Source organism: Taudactylus pleione, unplaced genomic scaffold (assembly GCF_031769625.1).
Source record: "Taudactylus pleione unplaced genomic scaffold, aTauple2 ptg000170l, whole genome shotgun sequence".
NCBI classification, from domain to species: Eukaryota; Metazoa; Chordata; class Amphibia; order Anura; family Myobatrachidae; genus Taudactylus; species Taudactylus pleione.
This window is the reverse complement of record NW_028284572.1, coordinates 3,362,333-3,385,683: the sequence shown is the minus strand read 5'-3', so window position 1 is coordinate 3,385,683 and position 23,351 is coordinate 3,362,333. Positions and strand designations below refer to the sequence as shown.

General features: G+C 39.2%; 1 protein-coding gene across 3 annotated transcripts in view; it reads left to right on the top strand.

The window, feature by feature from the left end:
* The window catches only part of FNIP2 (folliculin interacting protein 2), a 62,261-nt gene that overhangs the window by 23,817 nt on the left and 15,093 nt on the right, over positions 1–23,351 (top strand). For 2 of the 3 annotated variants that reach the window (XM_088475305.1, XM_088475304.1), the window contains exons 2-9: positions 6,278–6,398; positions 14,306–14,437; positions 14,938–15,038; positions 15,762–15,833; positions 17,918–18,018; positions 19,999–20,088; positions 21,589–21,660; positions 22,203–22,338. In XM_088475305.1, the coding sequence (XP_088331431.1) occupies positions 6,278–6,398; positions 14,306–14,437; positions 14,938–15,038; positions 15,762–15,833; positions 17,918–18,018; positions 19,999–20,088; positions 21,589–21,660; positions 22,203–22,338 (825 nt within the window). The remainder of the gene's footprint in view (positions 1–6,277; positions 6,399–14,305; positions 14,438–14,937; positions 15,039–15,761; positions 15,834–17,917; positions 18,019–19,998; positions 20,089–21,588; positions 21,661–22,202; positions 22,339–23,351) is intronic. The other variant, XM_088475306.1, reaches the window with a different exon arrangement.

Below are 23,351 nucleotides of genomic sequence, written 5' to 3'. Positions count from 1 at the left end.
AACTAGTGAAATAGGCTTCTTGGGGGGCTGCAAAGATGGGTTAGGTGTTTTTGGGATTGTAGGTGCATGCAACAGGTGCATTTTTCATGTTTTTAAAAAGTTCACTTTAGAGACACAAAAATATGCTAGCACCCATTTTCAAGTATCCCAAATTTGACAGGACTACTTATTTTCACCAAAAAATACAGCTTTATGCCATTCTTCACCACTTTTACAAAGACGCTAATAGCAAGCAATTTACACAACTTAAGTACGGGAAATTTATTAGGGCTATTAGTACACATCTATATTAACTTATTTTTCTGGGGTACAGACTGATTTCCCCAATTCTTTCAGTACTTTTTGCCTGTTCCACATCGCCTATTTCCGTTTTCGCCTGTTTTGCAATTGAATTAGGCGAAAAGCGGGGACAGGCATGGAATGATTTTGCCTCTGAAACAGGCGAAAAGTCAGACAGGCGAAAATTTTCAGACTTTTCGTCTCTAATTGAATACCCTTCTATACGCGCTCTCACTGCGTCGTTTGTCGCATCTTCAGGTTGTCCCTACATGCAACTCAATGTGACAACCTCATTAACAATTTTGTTCAAATCGTGCATTGTGTAAGCACTACCTGACGACCAGGCGATATGTTACTATCATATAGTTAACGATGAAATGACACACAATATTTTGATTGGTCGTTTGGAAGATTGCGCAGTGTGTATGCACTATATGGTTTGTCTGGGAGCTCAAGGGAATCGGGACTACCATTGCATCGTTTGCTGATCATCTGATTTGTACCCAGGTTATTTGTGGTAGCTTGTGAAAAAAAACAAAAAAAACCCACTCAAATGTGGTAATTGGTAGCGGTATGATGCTTCTGATCTAATACAGGAAGAATAGGTAGTTGCAACACTTAAACAATAGGGGGCAGACTGCAGGGGATGTGAGGTACAGGTGACTCCATTCCCTGCCTTTAGGAATTGGCCAAAAACATATATTAAATACTAGTATAGTATTAGTATTCTGAAGTCCAAACCTTCATACACAATTTTTTTCCCAATATAATACACTTCTTTTATGAACAACAGTAAACTATTATATAGTATAATAGTAATGATACATTGAACAATAGCTAGATAAATATCTGCACATGAGCCAAGTTTATGCCCAGCGCCGCCCGGTGATACCCCTCCACCTCTTCCCTCATTGCACCCCCCCCCCCTGAGCATAAAATATTAATGGCAGCAAGTGGGTGGAGGGCGGGGTTCTTCTACAGCCGACCCCACCGTCCCTGTGCGGCCACACGCATGGAACATGCCTGGAGCAGGCCCTGGTCTTAGCCCATATGGGTAAGGAAGAGCAACCCCATAAGCCCAAGTCATAGTCTAGAGTGTAACCTGTAACAAATATTATAGCAATGCCTGAAACCTGTAGCTCATACCTCCATCATTACTGGAGAAGGTATTTGCTTTGGAGAAATGGACCATAATACACAATAAAGGGAGACCTGCAGCAACTTGTCTGCAACTAATCACTGAATGGGATGAAGGTAACGGATATCATTGCAGGCTCTTTACATCTGGGGAGTCAGAGGACTTCTTTCCTCTTCCCTTATTGATAATAAAAACCTTTGTACTCCATTAAGATGCTATTTGCTTTTGGCAGCATCAAACAGTGTCACATTTCCCTAATCATTGTCAGCTCCATTGTTTCGCATTTACCTTAAGTGAACCCATTGAGGAAGGCTAGATGACCTCTGTTGGCTAAACAAATGGTAAATGGAAATGCTAGATTAATATCCCACTCCATAATGATTTTCTGTATGTTTACCTGCTTGAATTCAATTTATTTATATTTATTGAATTCAATGTATTTATATTTTCTCTCCATTTTAAGTGAAGATTTTGTCTAAATGTGATTGGGACAATAGGAATACATATGATCAATGGGCTAGTACTCTACTAACAGACAAACTTGTACACAGAACAAATCTTTTCTCTTTATGAAAGAGAGGTGACCCAGTGATGGAGAGGAGGTAGCAATTGGCCAGTGTGAGTGCTGACAGGAGGTGATTGCAGGGTAATATGGGTGTGTGGTGTATTGTCAACTGCACCTAGACAATGCAGAATAGAAGTGCCGTCTGCTCGGCAGCTTTTGTCATGTGGGTGAGGGGGGCAGCCCATGGTCATCTGATAGTCTTGTGCTTTGGAATAAACCCCAAATGGAGGTCAGAGAAGAGGAAATAGGAGCACATTGGGACATCTGCCTGTCCATCTATAGGGGACATGATGCAGTTTGTGGACAGGTATAAAGAGATTTATTTTGGATTAGACTGGAAGTGACCTTATTGATTAACATTTTTTTTTTGTGTGTGTGTGTAACTATAGTGTATAACTTCAATACCTGGTAGTGATGTACTGCTTGAATATGATTTCACTGAAAATGTCTTTTGCAATCCTAATGTATTTTGCACATGCCTAAATTATACAGGTATTGTATAATTCGTGACTGTCGTTTTTATAGCCACCTTATTATACCATTATTGCTCTAAAAATAATTTCTATGCATGTAGAAACCTTTTATGATGAAACATATTTTAATGTACAATGCAATTTTTAAAATTGTATTTTGTAGTAGCTCCTATTAAAAATGGTTGTCCCAAAAACATACACATTTGGTGTTGGAGTAAGTAGCATTTTCCGTACTCTCAAGGAGTTAGCTCTGAGGAGTAAATTTACTAAAGTGAGAGTTTTTAGAAGTGGAGATGTTGCCCATAGCAACCAATCAGATTCTACTTAACATTTAAATAGCACCTTCTAGAAGATAATAGCTAGAATCTGGTTGCTATGGGCAACATCTCCACTTCTAAAAACTCTCACTTTAGTAAATGATTCAAACACAAGTCTGCAGCTTATCACAGTGTAGAGTGACATACTACTTAGTCCCATTGTGAGGGATGAGTCTTGCAGAGATGTAAGTCACTGGCCCTCCCCGATGAGCACTGCTTTTTGAATAGATAATCATAAACTGCTACTTTGATTCACAGCCGCTTCTACGAAAAAGTATTTCTGTGGTTATTTCATATGCAAATATTCACTTTTATATCAGAAATGCAATTATTCTTTACATATGTACAATGTTTGTACAAAAGCACATTTTATTGGAACCAGTTTGTATACCTGCTGGTTTAATTTGTCCTAAACTTGTCTCCAATGTAATATTTAATTTATCTTCGAATGCATGCTGTGTGTAGTAGCAGCTGTCTGTCTCTGAGTACTTCCGTAAGCACTTTAAAAAAAGCTAAAGGATTAAAATAAAATACAAAATACCTTAATCATATGGAGGTATTTGAGCATCTAGTGTACTTGCCCCCTGCCTGTTTTCTGTGCACTTCTTTCTCCCTGTGTTCCTATTTGGATCTTAGCTTGCTATGTTCTAACTTCCATAATTTGTTTAGTTGTACAACAAAGGGGCTTTTTATCAAATGCTGGTCAATATGGGAAGTTTGTTCTGGAAGGTAACAACTGAAAATGTGTAGTAGATACTGACGCTTTAGGTTACAGTCTGACCTTGAATAACGCCTAAGTACAATTTTAACCCAGATCCAGTTATTACTTCTTATATTAATTTATGGTTAAGAGTCTATCTAACTTTCTGCATAAGAATTGTTGCATGTATAACTAGAATCTGGATAGTAGTCTGAAGTTTTGGCAGTATGATAGGTACAATAGAGGTACTATTTTTGTGCTCTTCTGAAGCCTGTTTACCTTGTTCCCAGAGGTTCTTAAAATATGAGCATATTGTGCGGGATTGTGCGGGAAAGTGTAAATTTTCCAATATTTCTGTTTTTTTTCTTTTCTTACTACAACAAACTTAAGGTGGGCATACACTATACAATTTTCTGTCAGATATCTGTCCAAACTGGCTGGTTAGAATGAACACCTGGTAATGTATGGGACCACATGACAGTCGGTCATATAATTTTAAACACTGAAAAAAGGGCAAAAAAAAAATGTTCAAATTGGTTACATTTGTGTGTTTTAACCAATTTGTCCGAACAACCATTTTTGGCTATTTTCCATGGTTTGTGAGCAAATGGACAATTGTCATTTGCTCCCATACATAACCAGGTTTTCATCGCAACCAACCAGATTGGACAGATATCTCACAAAAAATTGTATAATGGATGCCCAGCTTTACAGTGCATCCGGAAAGTATTCACAGCGCTTCACTTTTTCCACATTTATGTTACAGCCTTATTCCAAAATGGAATAAATACATTTTTGTCCTCAAAATTCTACACACAATACCCCATAATGACAACGTGTAAAAAAGTATTTTTTTTTTATGATATTTGCAAATTTAATTAAAAAAAAAACAACTAAGAAATCACATGTACTTAAGTATTCACAGCCTTTGCTCAATACTTTGTTGATGCACCTTTTGGCAGCAATTACAGCCTCAAGTCTTTTTGAATATGATGCCACAAGCTTGGCACACCTATCTTTGGGCAGTTTCACCCATTCCTCTTTGCAGCACCTCTCAAGCTCCTTCAGATTGGATGGGAAGCGTCAGTGCACAGCCATTTTCAGATCTCTCCAGAGATGTTCAATTGCATTCAAGTCTGGGCTCTGGCTGGGCCACTCAAGGACATTCACAGAGTTGTCCTGAAGCCACTCCTTTGATATCTTGGCTGTGTGCTTAGTGTCATTGTCCTGCTGAAAGATTAACCGTCGCCCCAGTCTGGAGCAGGTTTTCATGCAGGATGTCTCTGTACATTGCTGCATTCATCTTTCCCTCTATCCTGACTAGTCTCCCAGTTCCTGCTGCTGAAAAACATCCCCACAGCATGATGCTGCCACCACCATGCTTCACTGTAGGGATGGTATTGGTCTGGTGATGAGCGGTGCCTGTTTCCTCCAAACATAACGCCTGGCATTCACGCCAAAGAGTTCAATCTTTGTCTCATCAGACCAGAGAATTTTGTTTCTCATGGTCTGAGAGTCCTTCAGGTGCATTTTGGCAAACTCCAGGCGGGTTGCCATGTGCTTTTTACTAAGGAGTGGCTTCCGTCTGGCCACTCTACCATACAGGCCTGATTGGTGGATTGCTGCAGAAATGGTTGTCCTTCTGGAAGGTTCTCCTCTCTCCACAGAGGAATTCTGTAGCTCTGACAGAGTGACCATCGGGTTCTTGGTCACCTCCCTGACTAGGGCCCCTCTCCCCCGATCGCTCACTTTAGATGGCCGGCCAACTCTAGGAAAAGTCCTGGTGGTTCCGAACTTCTTCCATTTACGGATGATGGAGGCCACTGTGCTCATTGGGACCTTCAAAGTAGCAGATATTTTTTTGTACCCTTCCCCAGATTTGTGCCTCGAGACAATCCTGTCGCGGAGGTCTACAGACAATTCCTTGGACTTCATGCTTGGTTTGTGCTCTGGCATGCACTGTCAAGTGTGGGACCTTATATAGACAGGTGTATGCCTTTCAAAATCATGTCCAAACAACTGATTTTACCACAGGTGGACTTCAATTAAGCTGTAGGAACATCTCAAGGATGATCAGTGGAAACAGGATGCACCCGAGCTCAATTTTGAGCTTCATGGCAAAGGCTGTGAATACTTATGTACATGTGATTTCTTAGTTTTTTTTTTGTTTTGTTTTTTTTATTAAATTTGCAAAAATCTCAAACTTTTTACAGGTTGTCATTATGGGGTATTGTGTGTACAATTTTGAGGACAAAAATGAATTTATTCCATTTTGGAATATGGCTGCAACATAAAATGTGGAAAAAGTGAAGCGCTGTGAATATTTTCTGGATGCACTGTAAATATAGGATTAAAATGGTAACTGTCCCTTCGTAATACATTTTAAGTGGTCATAACTAAGTAATGATATATATCTTGTGAAACCTAAATACTAAATAGGTCCAGTGATTTCCTGTAACAACAATTGATTCAACCTTTGCTCTAGTCAGTAAGTGGTTTGGAAATTGTCTTAATGCTTTCAGTGTAAACAATCGGCTATACAGGTGGCTGCAGTTTTTATTGAAGATCAAAAGCTTTTTAATGAGTAGGAAATGTAGCACAAAGCAATGCCTTCCAGGTCACATGACTAAAACATGTGCAGGCAAACATAATCTGTGTGAGTTTTATCTTTTATACACTGTGCTAGTAAATATTACAAGTGCATGTATATTTATTTTCCTGAAGCCTAACACTATATTCCCAGAAGCCATGTCCCACATTTAAACCCTAATCTAACTGACCAAACTCCATGTTTTTCATTTACAGCTGTGCAGAGTTTGACTTGAATTGCATCCGCTTGATTGTTTACCAAGACTGCGAAAGAAGAGGCAGACAAGTCCTATTTGACTCCAAAGCGGTTTGTGAAATAAAAGATGAAACCACACAGGTGACTTTTTTTTTTTTTATTTTAAACGAAAGAAAATAATTTTCACATAAATGTAATGTGGATCATCGTATATCTAATTTCCAAAGTACAGTTTGGATTGCTGGGATGTCCAGATCGGCTATGGGTTGGTTTAGCCCTCTCAACGTATTAATGTGGCCAATTGAGTAGACATGTTGAGAGCCCAAAATATACATGTGAAACCAATCTCTTTCCGGGTAGATGAGCTTTATCAACCATCTTTGCTCATTTTTGTAGGCATTGCATAGTTTGCCATAGTCTGGTTGGTAACACAAAATTGGCATAGTAATCCACCCATGATCTGCTTACTTGGGTGGCTGTGTTATTAGTCTGAGAAGAACCACAGTGAGTAGCCTGTCATTATGTGTAATCGCTAAAAGGACCCATTAAGCCAGAGGTTCCCAAACTCCACCATTATAGTCCACGTTTTAAGGATATCCATGCTTGAGCATAGGTGACTTAATTAGTTAAATCAAATGGATTGAGGTACTATCTGGGTTCAAGCTTGGATATCCTTTAAACCTGGAGTGTAATGGCAGAGTTTGGGTAACTCTGCTTTAATCATTTGAGGGGGCCAATCATTTCCAGATGAGAGAGATTGTCAGAACCAGTGGTTACAAATTGCATGGAGTTAGGTGGATTGCTCATTGATGTTCTGAAATCCTGCTTTGTGAGGTGGGACTAGAGAAAATCCTATCCTAATATTAGTCTATTTACTTGGCAAAGTGGAATTCGGCTGCCGATATCTAACCACTATGTCCAAAGCACAAATTGACAATGTAAAATATAACCCTGGCTGCGATTCAATTGTTTCTTCGTTCAGGGGTCCCAATAGTATTTATCGCGTCTACAAGCTCTGGGTTTAGCCGAACACAGCTGCTAAACCCATCTAAAGAAGTGGTTAGGGTGCCCAAACCGCCATTAAGGCACCCAAAAAAACAGACTCTGGACACATTTCTTCTCTCACCTCAGGAGGCTGCAAGAAAAAATGTGCCCCACCCGTAGCTTTAGGCGTCCAAACGGAGCAACAATTGAATTGCTCCATCAGGCGCCTATTCGTATAGCCGCCAGGCGGGGGCGTCTAAAACAAATGAATCACCCCCAATGTGTCATGTTTATGGCACAGGTTAATAAAGTTGATTTTCACAAACATACTCAACTGACCACCTTCAAGGTAATGTACATTTTGCCTCCTTTAAACCAAGGTGAAAGATGCCCTATGCTCACTTGAGAAACCTTTAACATTACCTTCACAGATCATCCATAATGTGTATTACGCTTTAAACATTGCAGCATGCTACTGATTATACTTGTGTGTTTTTGACAATTTGTTGCTTGAATTGCTTTTAGAGTGGTTCCTTGTTTTACCTTTTATCCTCATGTAAATCTACATTGGAGTACCTTATTTTACCTTTTATCCCCATGTAATTCTACATTGGAGTATTTATTACATCTATAGACCATAAAAAAATTTACCACAAAATTCAGATTGGTGTAGATACTTTCTGTGTTTCAGCAGCTATTTTATATTGGTTTACTGTTTCTCATAGGGCAATGGTAAAATACCTTTTTGTTTTAAACAACTAGAATACCTGTTATATCCCTGTATATATATGAAGGAGTGATTCATACTGGTATATGTATGAAGCCAGCACATTGGTCATTTCTATTGGTCAGTCCAAGCAGCAGAATTACTCTTCAGTTAGGCCACAAACAAGGGATCATATCACTTCTGGAATAACAAAGCCATATAGCTGCTGTTGGAAGATGCCACACAGAGGTCAACAGAAGTAAATATCAGGTTTGCCAACATGCAACTATTTCTGAGCAATTTTACTAGCACATGAGGCAGTACATATTAGTAGAAGATGGTGTGATAGTATAATTCGAATAAAATAACATTTTAAAAATTAAATAATATGAATATTTGTGCACATTGCACTCTACGCACAACATTCTACTAATTTATGATTTTCCTTTCCAGCCAAATCTAGTTTAATGCAGTTGCAATATAAATTTACAACATACCATGTATCATCACAGTGTACTAGGTGGCCCTGTAATAACATATCAATATATAAGTAACTGCATGACATTCAACAGCATAAGTTATCCATTTCTGACAAATGATAATTGCTCATGTAGTCATCTCTATTTCATTCCCCAACATAAGTGCAAAGTGTGCCATTTGGTTCTGTTTATACCTACATAAGGCCTGAAAAAGTGTTTGGGTGTAATGGGGCATACACACTAGACGATAAAAGTTAACGATATCGCTCAACGATAAAATATATCGCTCATATTGTCAAGTGTGTATGCACCAAACGTCAATGCGCGCTCCCGCAAGTCGTTAACTATGTTTGCTGTCGTGCAAACATGCAGGCTAATCTGACGATGCCGTCAGAAAGTGCCTGTTCAGGGATGCGGCAGGATGACGTCACTGAATGATATCGTTCAGTGTGTACACCCAATATCTTTCACCAATATTGCTCAGCACATCATCTAGTGCAGTGGTTCTCAAACTCGGTCCTCAGGACCCCACACAGTTCACTTCTTGCAGGTCACCCAGCAGGTGCACAGGTGTATTCATTACTCACTGACACATTTTCAAAGATCTACAGGTGCAGCTAACTATTTACTAGTAGTTATTTGGGGTCCTGAGGACCGAGTTTGAGAACCTGTGGTCCAGTGAGTGTTGGCTAACCTTGACACTCCAGCTGTTGTGGAACTATATATCCCAGCATGCCCTGCCACAGTTTTAGCATGCCCTAATAGCAAAACTGTAGCAGTGCATGCTGGGTTATGTAGTTCCATAACAGCTGGAGTGTCAAGGTTAGCCAACACTGGTCTAGTGTGTATGGGCCTCTAGTGTCTTTTTTTAATTTTATTTTTTTGGGGGGGGGGGGGTTTGGGGGCGGCGGCAAATTGTGCAGCAGAGAAAAAAAAAAAGCAGCACATGAATTCTTATGTATCCTTCCACTGATAGAATCTGTCTGCCATCCTGCTGAAACTCTGTGTGTGTCTATTGCAGTCTGTCTGAATTGTTTGTTTGAAATTTGCAATCGGACCATGGCATGAAAGCAGATTTACATATGATTGCAGAGATGTTGGGTTTTATTTTCCCCTACAGGAAGACAAGTGATGTTTTGTATTTAATTTTACTTTTTTGTTGTTGTTGTTGTTAGTGTTTTTTTTTTTTTTATGTGTTTACGTCTGTATTTACATAGTGAATGCAACTTGGTATTTATTAATAATACTGTTCACACATGGATTATACTTGTCCAAAACATATCCAACTCTAGATCAGTCCCTTAATGCAGTGGTTCCCAAACTATGTGCCGTGGCACCCTGGGGTGCCTTGGGACACTTTGCAGGGGTGCCTCAGGATGGTGGTCCGGCACCGAATCAAATTATTTATGGCCAATGTATTGTAAATATGTGGGCAAACAGAAGTGCAAAACTTGCCGACAACACATAACTGACCCTAAGGATGACAGGGAAACACAATTTACTTCTTTTTTTAATTTCTCAATAAGAAAAATTAAACTTAGGTGTGCCATGAAAACAATGCTGTTACTCTAGGGCACCGTGATTCAATAAAGTTTGGGAACCTCTGTCTTAATGCATTCGCAGTCATTTTAGGATCCACTGAGGGTACAGTTATAGTGTGGGGTCTGTTAAATTGTTTGTCACAAACATTGTTTTTATATGTGTGACACATTTTATCACTGAAAATATTGTTGTTTATGTGCACTTTGCTCCTCATGTGTCACTTTCCAGATTGCCAATAAAAGGGTGTGATAGGGAGCAGTAAATGGCCTTTTTTTGTTAAATCGGTGGTAACATTATTCCATGTTTGTTCTGCAAATACCTTTCCATTAGTCAGAGGCAGACGTGACAGATGCAGGAGCAAAATTGGTAGTGGATGAGCTTCTGGCCCACAGACAGGCCTTCTGCTGACACCCATGTGTGGTTAGTAATGTGAAAGTGATATCCCCATTAGCTAAGACATACTATACCCAGGAGAAAAGCCTGGGCATTGCTTCTGGACTTGGAAACATACACTGACTATGCAGGAAAAGGAGAATAATTAAACTACTAAAAAAAAAAAACATTCAATCTCCAAGCATCACTTCTAGCACTAAAAGGAGGATAATATATACTGAAAATGAGAGAAATTGATTTATTGTTTTTTCTGCTCTGTCAGAAAAGATTTTTTTTTTTTTTTAACTATTAATTTATTATTGTTCCCTGTATGAAAGGAGTCTTCAAATACTTGTGTGTTTTGCAATCAAGTAATTTCAATATGGATTATTAGATGAGTAATTGATGTTATGCATTGTGTCCAGAAACATAGTGACCAAAGTTAAACATATTATAGCTGCAAAGTAATAACCTGTAAGCATTTGTGCTGCTCAAAAGTACATACATCACAAATGCACATACAGTATATGTTCAGTACAACAGTCAGGTGTTCACAAAACATAAAGTGGAAGAAACTGAAAACCTCTCAATGGGGAAATGTATCAAACCTTCTAAATCAGCTTCTATCTATCATTTTATAGAATGTGCTAGATAAAGGTTGCTAGGGGCAACTTCTCCGCTTCACTCTTTAGAAGCCTTGATACATTTTCCCCCATCTCCATTATATTCCTAAAATGATACATTCAATCTAAAACTGATCCTGCTGATCTTTAATGGATAAAAGCTTTTGCCTTAAATAACCGTCTAACTATCTTCCAGTTTTGGCTTTGTGATCATCTGTTTGTGGACAAATAACTCCCCTGAAACACTGTGCGATCAGGTGCTACTTCTGTGATAAACTTTAGTATTTCACGTGGACCTCATGGTAAAGCTTAGTATTTCTGGGCCAAATGTAATAGGGTGAGAGTTTAGCAGTAAACTCCCACATTGGTCAAGTTTTATCTTCAAAATGGGAAAACATCTGAATGAAAGTTTAAATCGTGGGAGTTTCTTGAGTCTATAAACATGTGAGTTTGCATGTTCTCGGACTCGATTACATTGGCCCAGTTTAAAAAGTGTGAGAGTTTACTGTAAACTCTCATATTTTCTAAACTCTCACCCTATTACATTTGGTCCAGGTACTCTGTTCCTGGAATACATAGTTTGAAAAATAGCTATTTGTGCAATATTTAAGAAGAATTAAAAAAGGCGGTTCTTAGGGGGTTAGAGGGTCACACGGCGCCTGTTACTTATTTACAGAAGTGGCCAAAATGCTATACTAAATTACCCAGTGTGTTTTGGGTTTTTGTTTGTTGTTGTTTTTGTTTTTTTTTGTTTGTTTTATAATAGAATTTCACCACTGTGTGCATTCTCTGCCAAATGGAAGAAAGTTTTGTGACAAATGTTAGTTTGAGATGCCACGTTCAATGAAGGTGGTAGTGTGTTTATAAAGAGAGCAGAACATGCAGAATTCCTGTAATATTGATACAAGGCTGCATTTTGAAAAGCTATGTATTAATCACAGCTGTTTTGGGGGGGGGTGAGATGTAATAGCATTTTGTTATACCTATGGGAGTGATAGGGAAGTAGAACAATTTATAGCATTACCAAGGTTTTATAAGTGCAGTGATTCATACGGGTGTGCCTACAATGCCTAATAGTATCACATGACTGCTTTACCTGGAGCCAACTCATGCAATCTCTGAGTGATCAACTGTTTCTGAGCACAAAAAGGCTTCACTGTGTAACATAACCTAAAATATAAATAACATTATATTTTTGTACCCTGATGACGTCACATTAAAGTATTGAAACATTGGAATTTACGACCTGCTTCTGATTTATCGGTTATTGCTGAGTGCTGCCGCCACTGTGTATGTGTGTATATGTATGTGTGTGTGTGTGTGTATATATATATATAGATAGATAGATATTTATCTATATCTATCTATGTATGTGTATATATATATATATGTGTGTGTGTGTATAGTTCATTCTAGCACCCTGCACCTGTCACAATCCATGCACATTCTGCTCTGTTGATTCTAGCACTCTCAGCAGATGCAACAAACTCAGGAGATAAATACAAGTGTGCTAGAAGCACCAGAGCAGAGAGCGCCACTCCAGGCAGGAAAGAGGAACTGCACAGGTTGTGACATTTGCAGGGTGCTAGAATGAACACTGTGTGTATAATATATATGTGTGTGTGTGTGTGTACATTTCCCCTCCTTTTCTACACCAGTTTTACTTAAACTATACCATATGTTAAAGTACAAATTGAATCATTGGAGAAAATTTATTTTGTAACTAGTACAAACAAAATATCTATTTTAATGATGTGATGCCTTGGCAAAACTTTAATTGGCTGCCCGGACACACACACAGTATACTGTATACACAGTACACACACACTCATGTAAAAAGTCTGTCAATAAATAAATGCACCCCAGATCCCCTATTCCCCAATGTAATACCTCCATATTTCCTGTGGGAAGCGTCCAGTTTAGTTCACATAAGCATCTCACGAACTTGGCAAAATAAAAAATAATCAGGTATTACAGGTGCCAGCGGGGCCTATCTGTCAGGGCATGCTGGCACTTGTGGTTCTCCAAGTGCTAGCATTCCATGACAGCCATTTAGGTTGGGCATGACAGGGCTAGCAGTGACCTGTAGTGCTCCAGTAAAGAAGAATATTAAATCTTTTCCTTGACAATTATTATTATCACAACAACCGATGCTGAAGGAGTGCGGGAAATGGTCCCTTACGCTATCCGCACTGGACTAATTCTTCCTTGGGAAGAAGTTTGCTTTTTTTTTTTTTTTTTGCAGACCCCACTTCCCTATCAGTATCAGCCCTATGCTGACTGTCCTAGGGCTGGTTGGCACACATAACACCAAAGTATTGCCCATGCTGTAGTGCCACCAGATCTGGCTGATAAAACCCTTTGCTGGTAGTGGAAAATCTGGAAACTCCATGCTCTTTGTCCCCCCCCCCCCCCCCCTGATCTTTCCACTACCAGTCTAGGCTTCAAGGCCTAGAAATGGTTATTAAGTTGGAGGGGACTGCACACATAATTTATTTCTTTTTATTTTCCCTAAAAATCCAAGCCTGCACGGATCCTAGAGATCAAGCGCTTTACCCAAATGCAGGTTATTCTGGGGATTCTATCAGGACAGCAAATTTTGTTGTAAAGTGTGTATTCTTGGCAGGATTGTGGCGGTTCTGAGCTAAACAAATTAGCAGGATACAATACCACTGGGGAAATGCTGCAATTGTGCTGATATTGCCAAACCGATGTTTATTAAATTTCCCCCCTTGTATGTCTGTGTGCAGACTGATGTCAGAAAGGGGTTAATGCATTGTGCACAGTCAGTACATGAACTCCACGAGGGGGAGAGGGCACATTTAATGGTTTTTTGTTTTTTTCCTGTCACTACCTTTGTGTCAAGCACATGACTGCTGCATGTACATTGTAACTGCCTAGTGATAGTCACATTGAAGATTGAATAATCCAGATAACCTATGCGTGGGAGACTTAGAAAACTTCTTTCTGGAAAGAATATACCGCAAATGCAATGTAAATAAAGAGATTATCTAATTCAGAGATGTTTACCATGATCATTTCTGGTGCCTCCCTTAAACGTGTGTTGCTACATACATAGGCTAAAACGAGTACCACTCGGGCAGATAACCTCTCTGGAAATTGTGTGAAAAGGGGTTTTGATGCATGATGTACTCATTTGTTGAAATTAATGGACTACAGCTTAATGCATCAAAACAACATGATCATTGCTTATGCAGCACCTATATTGGGGCATCCTAGACCTCTCCAAGATTAGGGTGAATGAAACTGGTACTGGCAGCTTACTGGAACACCTCTACAGTTCTAGTCTGACCCACTAATCTTGAAACCCTTTTCTCCCAGGGAGAAGGAGAGGAGGCTCCAACCAGGACAAAACCCTGCCAGACAAGTAGCAGCGGGACCTGTACCATCTCCTCCTGTTTTACAGCATCAGGATGTGCCCAACCTGCCAAGGAGCCACTGCCAAAGTATCAGGTATAAATCACTTTATCAGAGGATGGAAGTTTGGGGTTCTTCTAGAACATAGCGTGAGGCTACTGTGATAAGTACTCTAACAGAAGCTGCACAGATGTTGTATACAAGGACCTAGAAATGTTAGAATTACTCACATGGTTGATGGAAAATGAAATATAAATTTCCGGTCTTATGATTGTGATTCACTATACAAACCTCCCACACCTCGTGCAAATACCTTTTTTAGCTCTTCTGATCCTATTTGTTGGGAAACACCCATCCCACAGTATGCTACTAAATAGACTGAATGAGACAGAAAGTAAGACCATTCACCCAGTGTTGTTGCGTATATTGGTGATCACCTGTGATAGTTGGCTACTGTATGTCCTTTATTAAGTCTCAGTGGCAGGAAAGCTAGTGATGTAGATAAGACCTTATTGATTATAGCATGTTTGGTTTATTTCTTGTGTATGGCTGCTGTATTTCCACCTGTACACTAAGCAGCATGTATCACCTTACAGTACACCAAGCCAGCCTCTGACGTGAACATGCTAGGGGAGATGATGTTTGGCTCTGTGGCAATGAGTTACAAGGGTTCAACATTAAAGATTCATTTCATCAGGTGAGTCAATGCAATAAAATCCAATGAGGGCTTTTGTTAGCAGAAATGTTTGTTTTAGCTTAACTTGAACTAGACGTTTGTTCCATGGCGGCTCGCTTCTGGCTTATCTTCCTGTTTCTCTAAGATCATGTTCAGCCGCAGCATTAGTTACACAGTCACTGTTCCTAAAGGGAATCCTTCTCCAATTTGCACTTTGAGTTTATGTGTATCCTCTTTATCATTTAATTAAGAATAAATACATGCACCAATCAAGAGAGAGTGGAGGCAGAACCTGCTGAATGTCCTAAAACAAAAGGTTAACTTTAAAAAAAATAAAAAAAAATAATATAATAACTGTTTGTTTGTTTTTTTTCTCAATGGATTTTTAGACAAAAATGTATTTGTTCCCAGCTGTTATGTTTTCGAAACTGGAATATTTTTAACTGGTTTATTAAATCTTTTGTTCCCATGGTGGCAAAGCAATGACTCAGTCCAGGGATGTTGCTTGTTAAATGATGCAGGTGTATGTAAGTCTAGTGTTACAGTCTATTGTGAAATAAAACAGTCTTATGGACTATTGAAAGCATCACTGGGAATCCCAATACTATGACAAAGCAGGCAGGTTGTTCCTTATGAATATTAATAGTAAAGTCGGAATTAGTCATTTGCTCGTGAACTTATACCATTGTCACGGAATATACGTTGTGTGTGTATCACACAATTAATTTATGTTTGATTTGCTAGGTGTCCTCCTCAGTTGATGATCAGCAAAGTGTTCTCTGCAAAAGTGGGAGGTTTCAGTGGCAGCGCACACACGTAAGATTAACCATCTCTTCTACTGGTGTGGGGGGGGGGGGGCGGTTTATTAAAATGTGCATATTAGGATTGGCGACAATTTTATCATTCAAGTTATTAAATGATTACAAATTCTACTTCTTTAAATGTGTAATCAACTTCAAGTTTTTCAGTTGAACATAATATTCTACAAATCTTGAACAGTAAAGAGCTGCAGCACAGTGCCAGGCAGGGGCTGTACAGGGTCAATCAAGTATGGCAGTGATTCCCAACCTCGGTCCTCAAGGCACACTAACAGTCCTGGTTTTGGCGATATCCATGCTAAAGCACAGATGGTTTAATCAAAATATCTGAGGTACTAATTAAGTTGCCTGTGATTAAGTATGGCTATCCTTAAAACCTGGACTGTTAGTGTGCCTTGAGGACCGTGGTTGGGAACCCCTGATGTATGGTATTTCCATTGTATGTATGGTATGGTCCCCAGTTAGGCTGCATCTCTTGAGCATCTTACGGTGTTAAAAGTACAATATGCTGTAATTTGGGATTGCTCAGAGGCAGCCAAGTCCATTTTTAATTTCTCTTTGCTAACCTTCCTATATTAATGGAAATGGGAGAATTAGAATGAATATTTATTTTTTGTTGTTCACTTTGGGGACAGGCTACTTAGAGGTGACATAATGGATTAAGATGCAAATAACCAAACAAGACTACGCTAATTAAAAACACACTACTAGACTGTTATATACTTCTGCCATCTTACAGTCAGGGCTTCTTATATGTAGAAATTTATAATTTAATCACATTTGATATATTTCACCACACATCACATTCATTTAAAAATAACAATATAACTTATTGGTATCCAGTTATATAGATATCTCAATAATGATGACCTAATAAGGTACTTTGTAGGGCCTACTGGAATAGATACATATATGACTCTAATAGACTGGTGTTTGATCCATAAAGAAATAAGTCCAAAGGTAAATGGAAATCCGTGTGGAGTGGAATATAAACGAAGCATACAGTTCCTTTTAAGACAGAATTATCAGGCTGATCTAAAAAGTCTTATCCCAAATCCTGTATAATTACCACATATGGGTGCGTTTAGGTTCTCCACAGTTAGGTGATACCCTGCACCAGCACTCTCTCTGTCTCCCGTTCTTGAACAGCTGATAAAGCCGCGTATGTGTATCCGGAATAAAATAACAGCCCAGTGGGATTAGAGTAACGGCTTGCTGTATCTTTTCTGTCTAAATCCAGAAAATATTCCCGTACTCCAGTGCACTTGACACACTTGGGGGTGCTAATATTCAGGGGTCCGATGACATGTTTCACCCCTTCACATAGAGGCTTCTATTCCAGAAGGCCCTACAAAGTACCTTATTGGGTCATAATTATTGAGATATCTATATAACCGTGGATATTATCAGTTATATTGTTATTTTTAAATGAATGTGATGTGTGGTCAAATATATCAAATGCGATTTAATAATACATTTTTGCATATAAGAAGCCCTGACTGTTATATATTTCTGCCATCTTACATCTTGTTTGGTTATTTGCATTTTTGTTTTTACTAGAGATTCACATTTGCTGGAGTTTAGATTTGCAGCTGATTGTTAGATCACCTCCACTTGCAAAGTGGGAGGACAAAGAAGCACTTAGTGGATTGTATACATTCTTTATAGTTTATTAGCGCCCAGGTCAATGGTTAGTTTTTATAACTGATTAAGACATAGCTTTTACTAATGTTTTTCATAACGGTTCCTTCTTGTAAGAGTGGAATTCTTCTGGGTCCTCCCATGGGCATTTCTCCTGCAGGGTTTTCCTTAAGATCAGCATTTTTTTTTTTTTGCGGTTTCATCTTTGAAGTTACAAGTGTATTGAGAACACTGTATTTAATCCCATTATTACAGGGGAGCCATGTGAGAATTCTCCTATACCACTTATTTCAAGACCATTAGAGTGCTGATTAAATCCAGGCTTATGGAATAAGTTGATTTGAGCGCAATCATTTATTCTTGTGTCATATTATGTATTTATTTATATGATATCTCTATCCTTCTAATTTCCATTTGTCTTCTGCTTAATTCTTATTAAAGTCTTCAGGACAGTCTGGAGAACATCAGCCATGATGGTACTGGAGTTAAACTGGGTGTGAGTCAGAGTGGACAAGGGTCATGTCCAAATGGATCTAATCTAGGTACATGTGCATTACAATAACAGTCTATACTGTGATTACTGGCCAGTAAAAGAAATACCCTAAAGTTCACATGTTTATACACCATGTAGACAAAAGTGATTGGACACCCCCACGCAAGCGAAATGCATACCATTGCACACGAGTTCCAAATGGCCACTAATGTGGCAATTTTAACAAGAACACTTCGTAGGGAAGCCCATGCAATTGCGGGTGTACGGAAACAATTAATGTTTTTATCAGGATGACAATGCCACCTGTCATGTTTCCAGGGACACGCTGGACTTGTATACAGAAAATTCGGTAACCAAGATGAACTGGCCAGCTCACAGTCCAGATCTTAATCCCATTGAGAAACTCAGGGATGAATTGGAGAGACGGGTGCATTCTAAGCCGACTCAACCTTCTTCAGTGTCACAGTTGGTCACTGTACTTAAGGCGGAATGGCAAAATATACTGCCTGCTGTTGTCCAGGAACTTGTGGACAGTTTGCCAAGAAGGGTGTCTGCAGTAATCACTGCACGTGGTGGACCTACAAAGTACCGATGTCAATAAAATCTTGTTGATCTATTTGCTGTCAGTGTCCAATAACTTTTGTCTACACAGTGAAGAATTTCCTTATGTTGCAGATAGTGGGGAGTTCCCTTCCTTGGCATCCCTTGTAACCAGAAGCCACTACAAACACTTAGGCCCGTATTCAATTTGAGCCCAGCCGCAATACTTTTTCGCCTCCCAGACTTTTCGCTACTTCGCCAGTTCTGCAGGGCGAAAAAGTATTGTGCGCTTGACCGCGTATCGCTGTATTCAATTTGAAAGTACGCGAAAACAGGACCCAGCGAAACTTAAACAAGCGGAAACTACTGTCAGATTTGGGGAAATCAGCCTGACACCCCCCAAAACATGCTCTGACATGGGGGTTCCCTATGGTACAAATGGGGGGCATTTGGCTTGCTGAAGGTATTTGGGGTTTTTAAACTGGCTCAATAGCTGCTAAATAGCATTTTTGTGGAAGTGGTGCAGAATAGTATTCAGGAGGATTTTTTGCAGAAAATAACTTATCCCTGCAAATTTGGGGTACTTGAAAATGGGGGTCAGCATATTTTAAAGTTGCTAAACTGAAGTATCCACCTGCCGCAAGCACCTGCAATGATAAAAACACATGGGGCATACTTGGGGACCCCCCAGAGTCAAGTTCGCTAGTTTGTATCTTTGTCCCCCAACTTTTTTTTTTTTTTTCACCTCCAAAATCAAAGTGATTTTTGGGGTGTCCTTAAGTGTTTTTTAAAAAAAAAAAAAATAATTTTACACTGTTTACCTTTTCGGGGACTGTCTGAAGGCTGCACGGGGGTTCCCGCAACATTGCACCCCAAAACCCCAATTCTGCACCTTTTTCCACCTGCTATTCATAGGCGAAACTTTTTCGCCTATTACATTGCATAGACTTTCCGCCTAGGCAGAAAGTCTTTCGATTTGAATACGACGATACTGTTTCGCCTGGCGAAATGACGTCATCGGCGCAACTTTTTCGCCAATTCCGGCTTTTCGCTCCAAATTGAATACGGGCCCTAGTGCTTTGCTCTCAGTGCTGGCAGAGGAAGTCTGTCTATCCTCTCCTCTCCCTTAGAGAACACCTCAACTGAGCTCTGTGTGAGTGATGGGCAGACATCTTACCCCATGCTGCGAGCACACAGTATATTTGCTGCTTAGACTACATCCTTTTTTTACCCACTATAGAATGAAAACTATTATCATAGTAACTATATGATATATGAACTAAATGGTATTTACAATATGACTATTAATAATAGGCTCTATCATATCTTCTTTTATCTTCTGGGATGCTCTTATTTATATTTTCAGGTCAGAGAATATTATATAATATAGCCTTAATAGGTTAAGAATATTCTTCCTTTTTGTGAGGTGGGGGGGTTGGTTCATTTGTTTTTGTTTTACTTCAATGTTTACCTCCACTTCCTGTTTTAGGTATTTTACAGATGTGTGGCAGCAAACTGCTGCCTGTCATGTTTGAAGTTCGCCCTCTCCGGCTCATCCGGAGTGCCTCTTTCTTTGCAGGTTTGTGTGGAATGCAGCGTACAATGGAAACCACACAAAAAGCCTATTTGATCATATAATTCACAGAACCATAGTTTCATTTCACAATTACACAGGGTATTTTGTGGTTTTGCTTTGTTAATGTGTTCTCTCGTGTCACACAATACGGCTTGTGACATATATATATATATATATATATATATATATATATATATATCTGCGACATAAATGGCACTCCATATACTTTAAATGATTCAAAAGAATGACCATTACACCAGTCAGTGTATTATCAATGTTTCAGGGATGTGACCCTTTTATCAAGACTTGTCTTGATAAAAGGGTCACATCCCTGAAATGTTGATAATACACTGACTGGTGTAATGGTCATTCTTTTGAATCATCTAAAGTCTTTGGAGTGCCATCTATGTTGCAGCTATATACTTGATTTTTGTGGAAAGGCACCTGAGCAGCTGCTTGTGATTTGAAGTGCCGGTTCTTTGCCGGTTCTTTGGGTTATGATTTAAAGTGCCGGTTCTTTGGGTTATGATTTAAAGTGCCGGTTCTTTGGGTTATGATTTAAAGTGCCGGTTCTTTGGGTTATACTTTGAATGCCGGTTGTTTGGGTTATTTTATTTCTATACAATTATCATTCTACTTATCTTACAAAATAGGCACAAAACACTCCAGAAATACAAAGACTGTTTTTCCAAATTATCATCTTCTTTTTATTTTTTTGTTTTATATTTTTTATTTATTTTTGTAATAACCTGAACCCTTGTAATTGTGAAAGGATTTCTGGTTCATATATTTAATTTGGTTTATTTTTAAGATTTTAAAAAATTACTTTTTGGAAATGTAAAGGTTTTTTTGTGTTTTTATTTAATTAACACATTTTATTTAATTAAGTAATTAACTTGACGTACTTGTTGAGTACTTGAAACTATATGGTGCAGCTTTGGTAGCTTGGGATCGACCACGATAACTAATGTGATAAACTGCAGTCTGCTTAGTTCATACAGCAACCTGTGACTAGCTCATCATGTACAGTACAGGTCCTTGTACTGTTTCTCCGAAACCTTTACCTTTTTGTGTTTATAGCCATTGAAAGTGCCACATACAGTCTGGTTTCTAAGTACCGTAGCTGGATTTTTTTTTTTTTTTTTTAATTAATTTGACTGACTTGTTAAATTGGTGATGCTGTCCAGATGAGTAGACTGCATTTTTACACAAAATGCTAACGATTCAGTGACTTTCTTTTTAAAATTTTTTCATTTATATTTAAATTGTGCATGAACATTGGTGGGGGTACTAACCTGCTTCACTGGCTTGATGATGATTTACCTGTTCACCATTAATGGGCAGCTGTGCACACTGCATAGTGGCTCAGCCGCTCTTATTGTGTGAAAGCCCTGACAACTAGGGACAATATTGGTTTCTTTTCTTGCACTGTCTATAGGTGCATTTTATGATTGAAATGTAATAACTTCATGTACATTAAAATGTGCAATTCCTATTGGGCAGCGCACAGCACACCGGTAGATATGCCCAGCAGAGGACAGAATGAAGATAAAGACAGTGGCATTGCTCGATCAGGTATATTCTTTGTTATTTGCTGTTGAACTTAAGATCTGTCTAAATTTGGAATAAAATTGGTGTAATACAGCCGGTAGTCTCCTGGATTTGCACGCCTTCAGACTGTGCGCTAATGTTATTAGCAATTACCTGGAAAGGCAGGGGAGGGATGGACAGGTGTAGACTGAGTACAGTAACGGCATGTTTACTTAATATCAAAATGAGAAGTATACTCATCCCTACGCATGTTTGTTAGGAGGTGTTTCTCGTGTGTGTGTGTGTGTTCAAGGGTAGATTAAAGGACACCTAATGATACTGTAGCTATCAGCGGCACTGATTAGCCTCATGGTTATGTTATATGAATTTGTACACACATCCTATAGTGTTTCTATTCATGGAGTCTGCCTTGTCACCATTGTGCTCTCCGAGAAGCCAAATTAAATAGAAGATGTACATTGTAACCTACTTGACTGTGTTACTGTAGGCACTTGGAATTTTTGAAGCCAATGATTTTGCTAAATAGGCTTCTACTTTCCCCTCCCTCTGTGTACTTTGTGTTACAGCATCCCTGAGCAGTCTCCTGTTGACTCCCCTCCCTTCTCCAAGCACCTCAATCTCAAGCAGTTGTGCCAGCAGCTATCAGCGGCGCTGGTGGAGAAGTCAGACGACCAGTTTGGAGAAAGGTGTTGTACCACGATGGTCAGTGCTCTATTGTGTATTTCATTATACAGCTATATAGATATATCATGTTACGCTGCTAAAATATAGATGTTTATTGTAACACATACAATTGTGTCAACATACATCTAGCCGCCTTGTGTTAAAAAGCCCTTCTAATCGCGCCATAGCGATGTGTGACCCTGTAGCGCCGATCGTCTTTTGTTATGACTTTTTAGCTTTCAAATGCGTCTTATTCTCATGTTCTGTGTGCAACTGTTGGCGAATCTCTGTTAGTGTCACAGCCGCTGACACTGTAACATAGCATTTTGCGTGCCGATCCACCCGCAGTCGCACGCAGAACATAGGGCGTGCCATATATAATTTGAATCCGCATAAGCTGCCTGTGTATTCTATTCGCTGTGCGATTTAGACGCATTTGAAGATAATAAGTCTCACCAAAAGGCGCTCTGCACTACAGAGTCACACGGCACTGACACCTTTTGTAACGCCACTTGTGGACACATCTGTAATAGTTGAATGCATTACATTTGCATGTCTTGCTTTATGAACCAGCATTTCCTTTAATAATACTCCCTCCTGTTCACCCCAAAGTGGCCAATACCTGTGGATACTGATTGTAGTGAACACAGAGCAAACGTTCTACTGTTAGAAAATGTAGTCGCCCTGTGACTTATTCCATTATTCTTTCAAACAAAGTAATAAGCTTTTTTAAAACTGCATATCGGAAAATGTTATTCTGCATTCAGTTCACATGTAGAATGGGTACCATCTTTTATTTGTCTGTGCATTTTGCTGCCATGGGTTCATATCAGCACTGCACCTGCAAACAGTTGGGCACTGTGGCAAAGATGACCTCCTTATAACACCCAAATCATTTGTTATATGCAGGAAACGCAAATTATCCGATCACTGGTGTTGCCTGCCATTCAGTATGGGTGCACTGGGGTGTATGGGAATAGGAAACTATGATTGGTAACTGCACACAAGGGCAAAGCAATCATGTTTACAGGAGTAGCAATAAAATATCAACA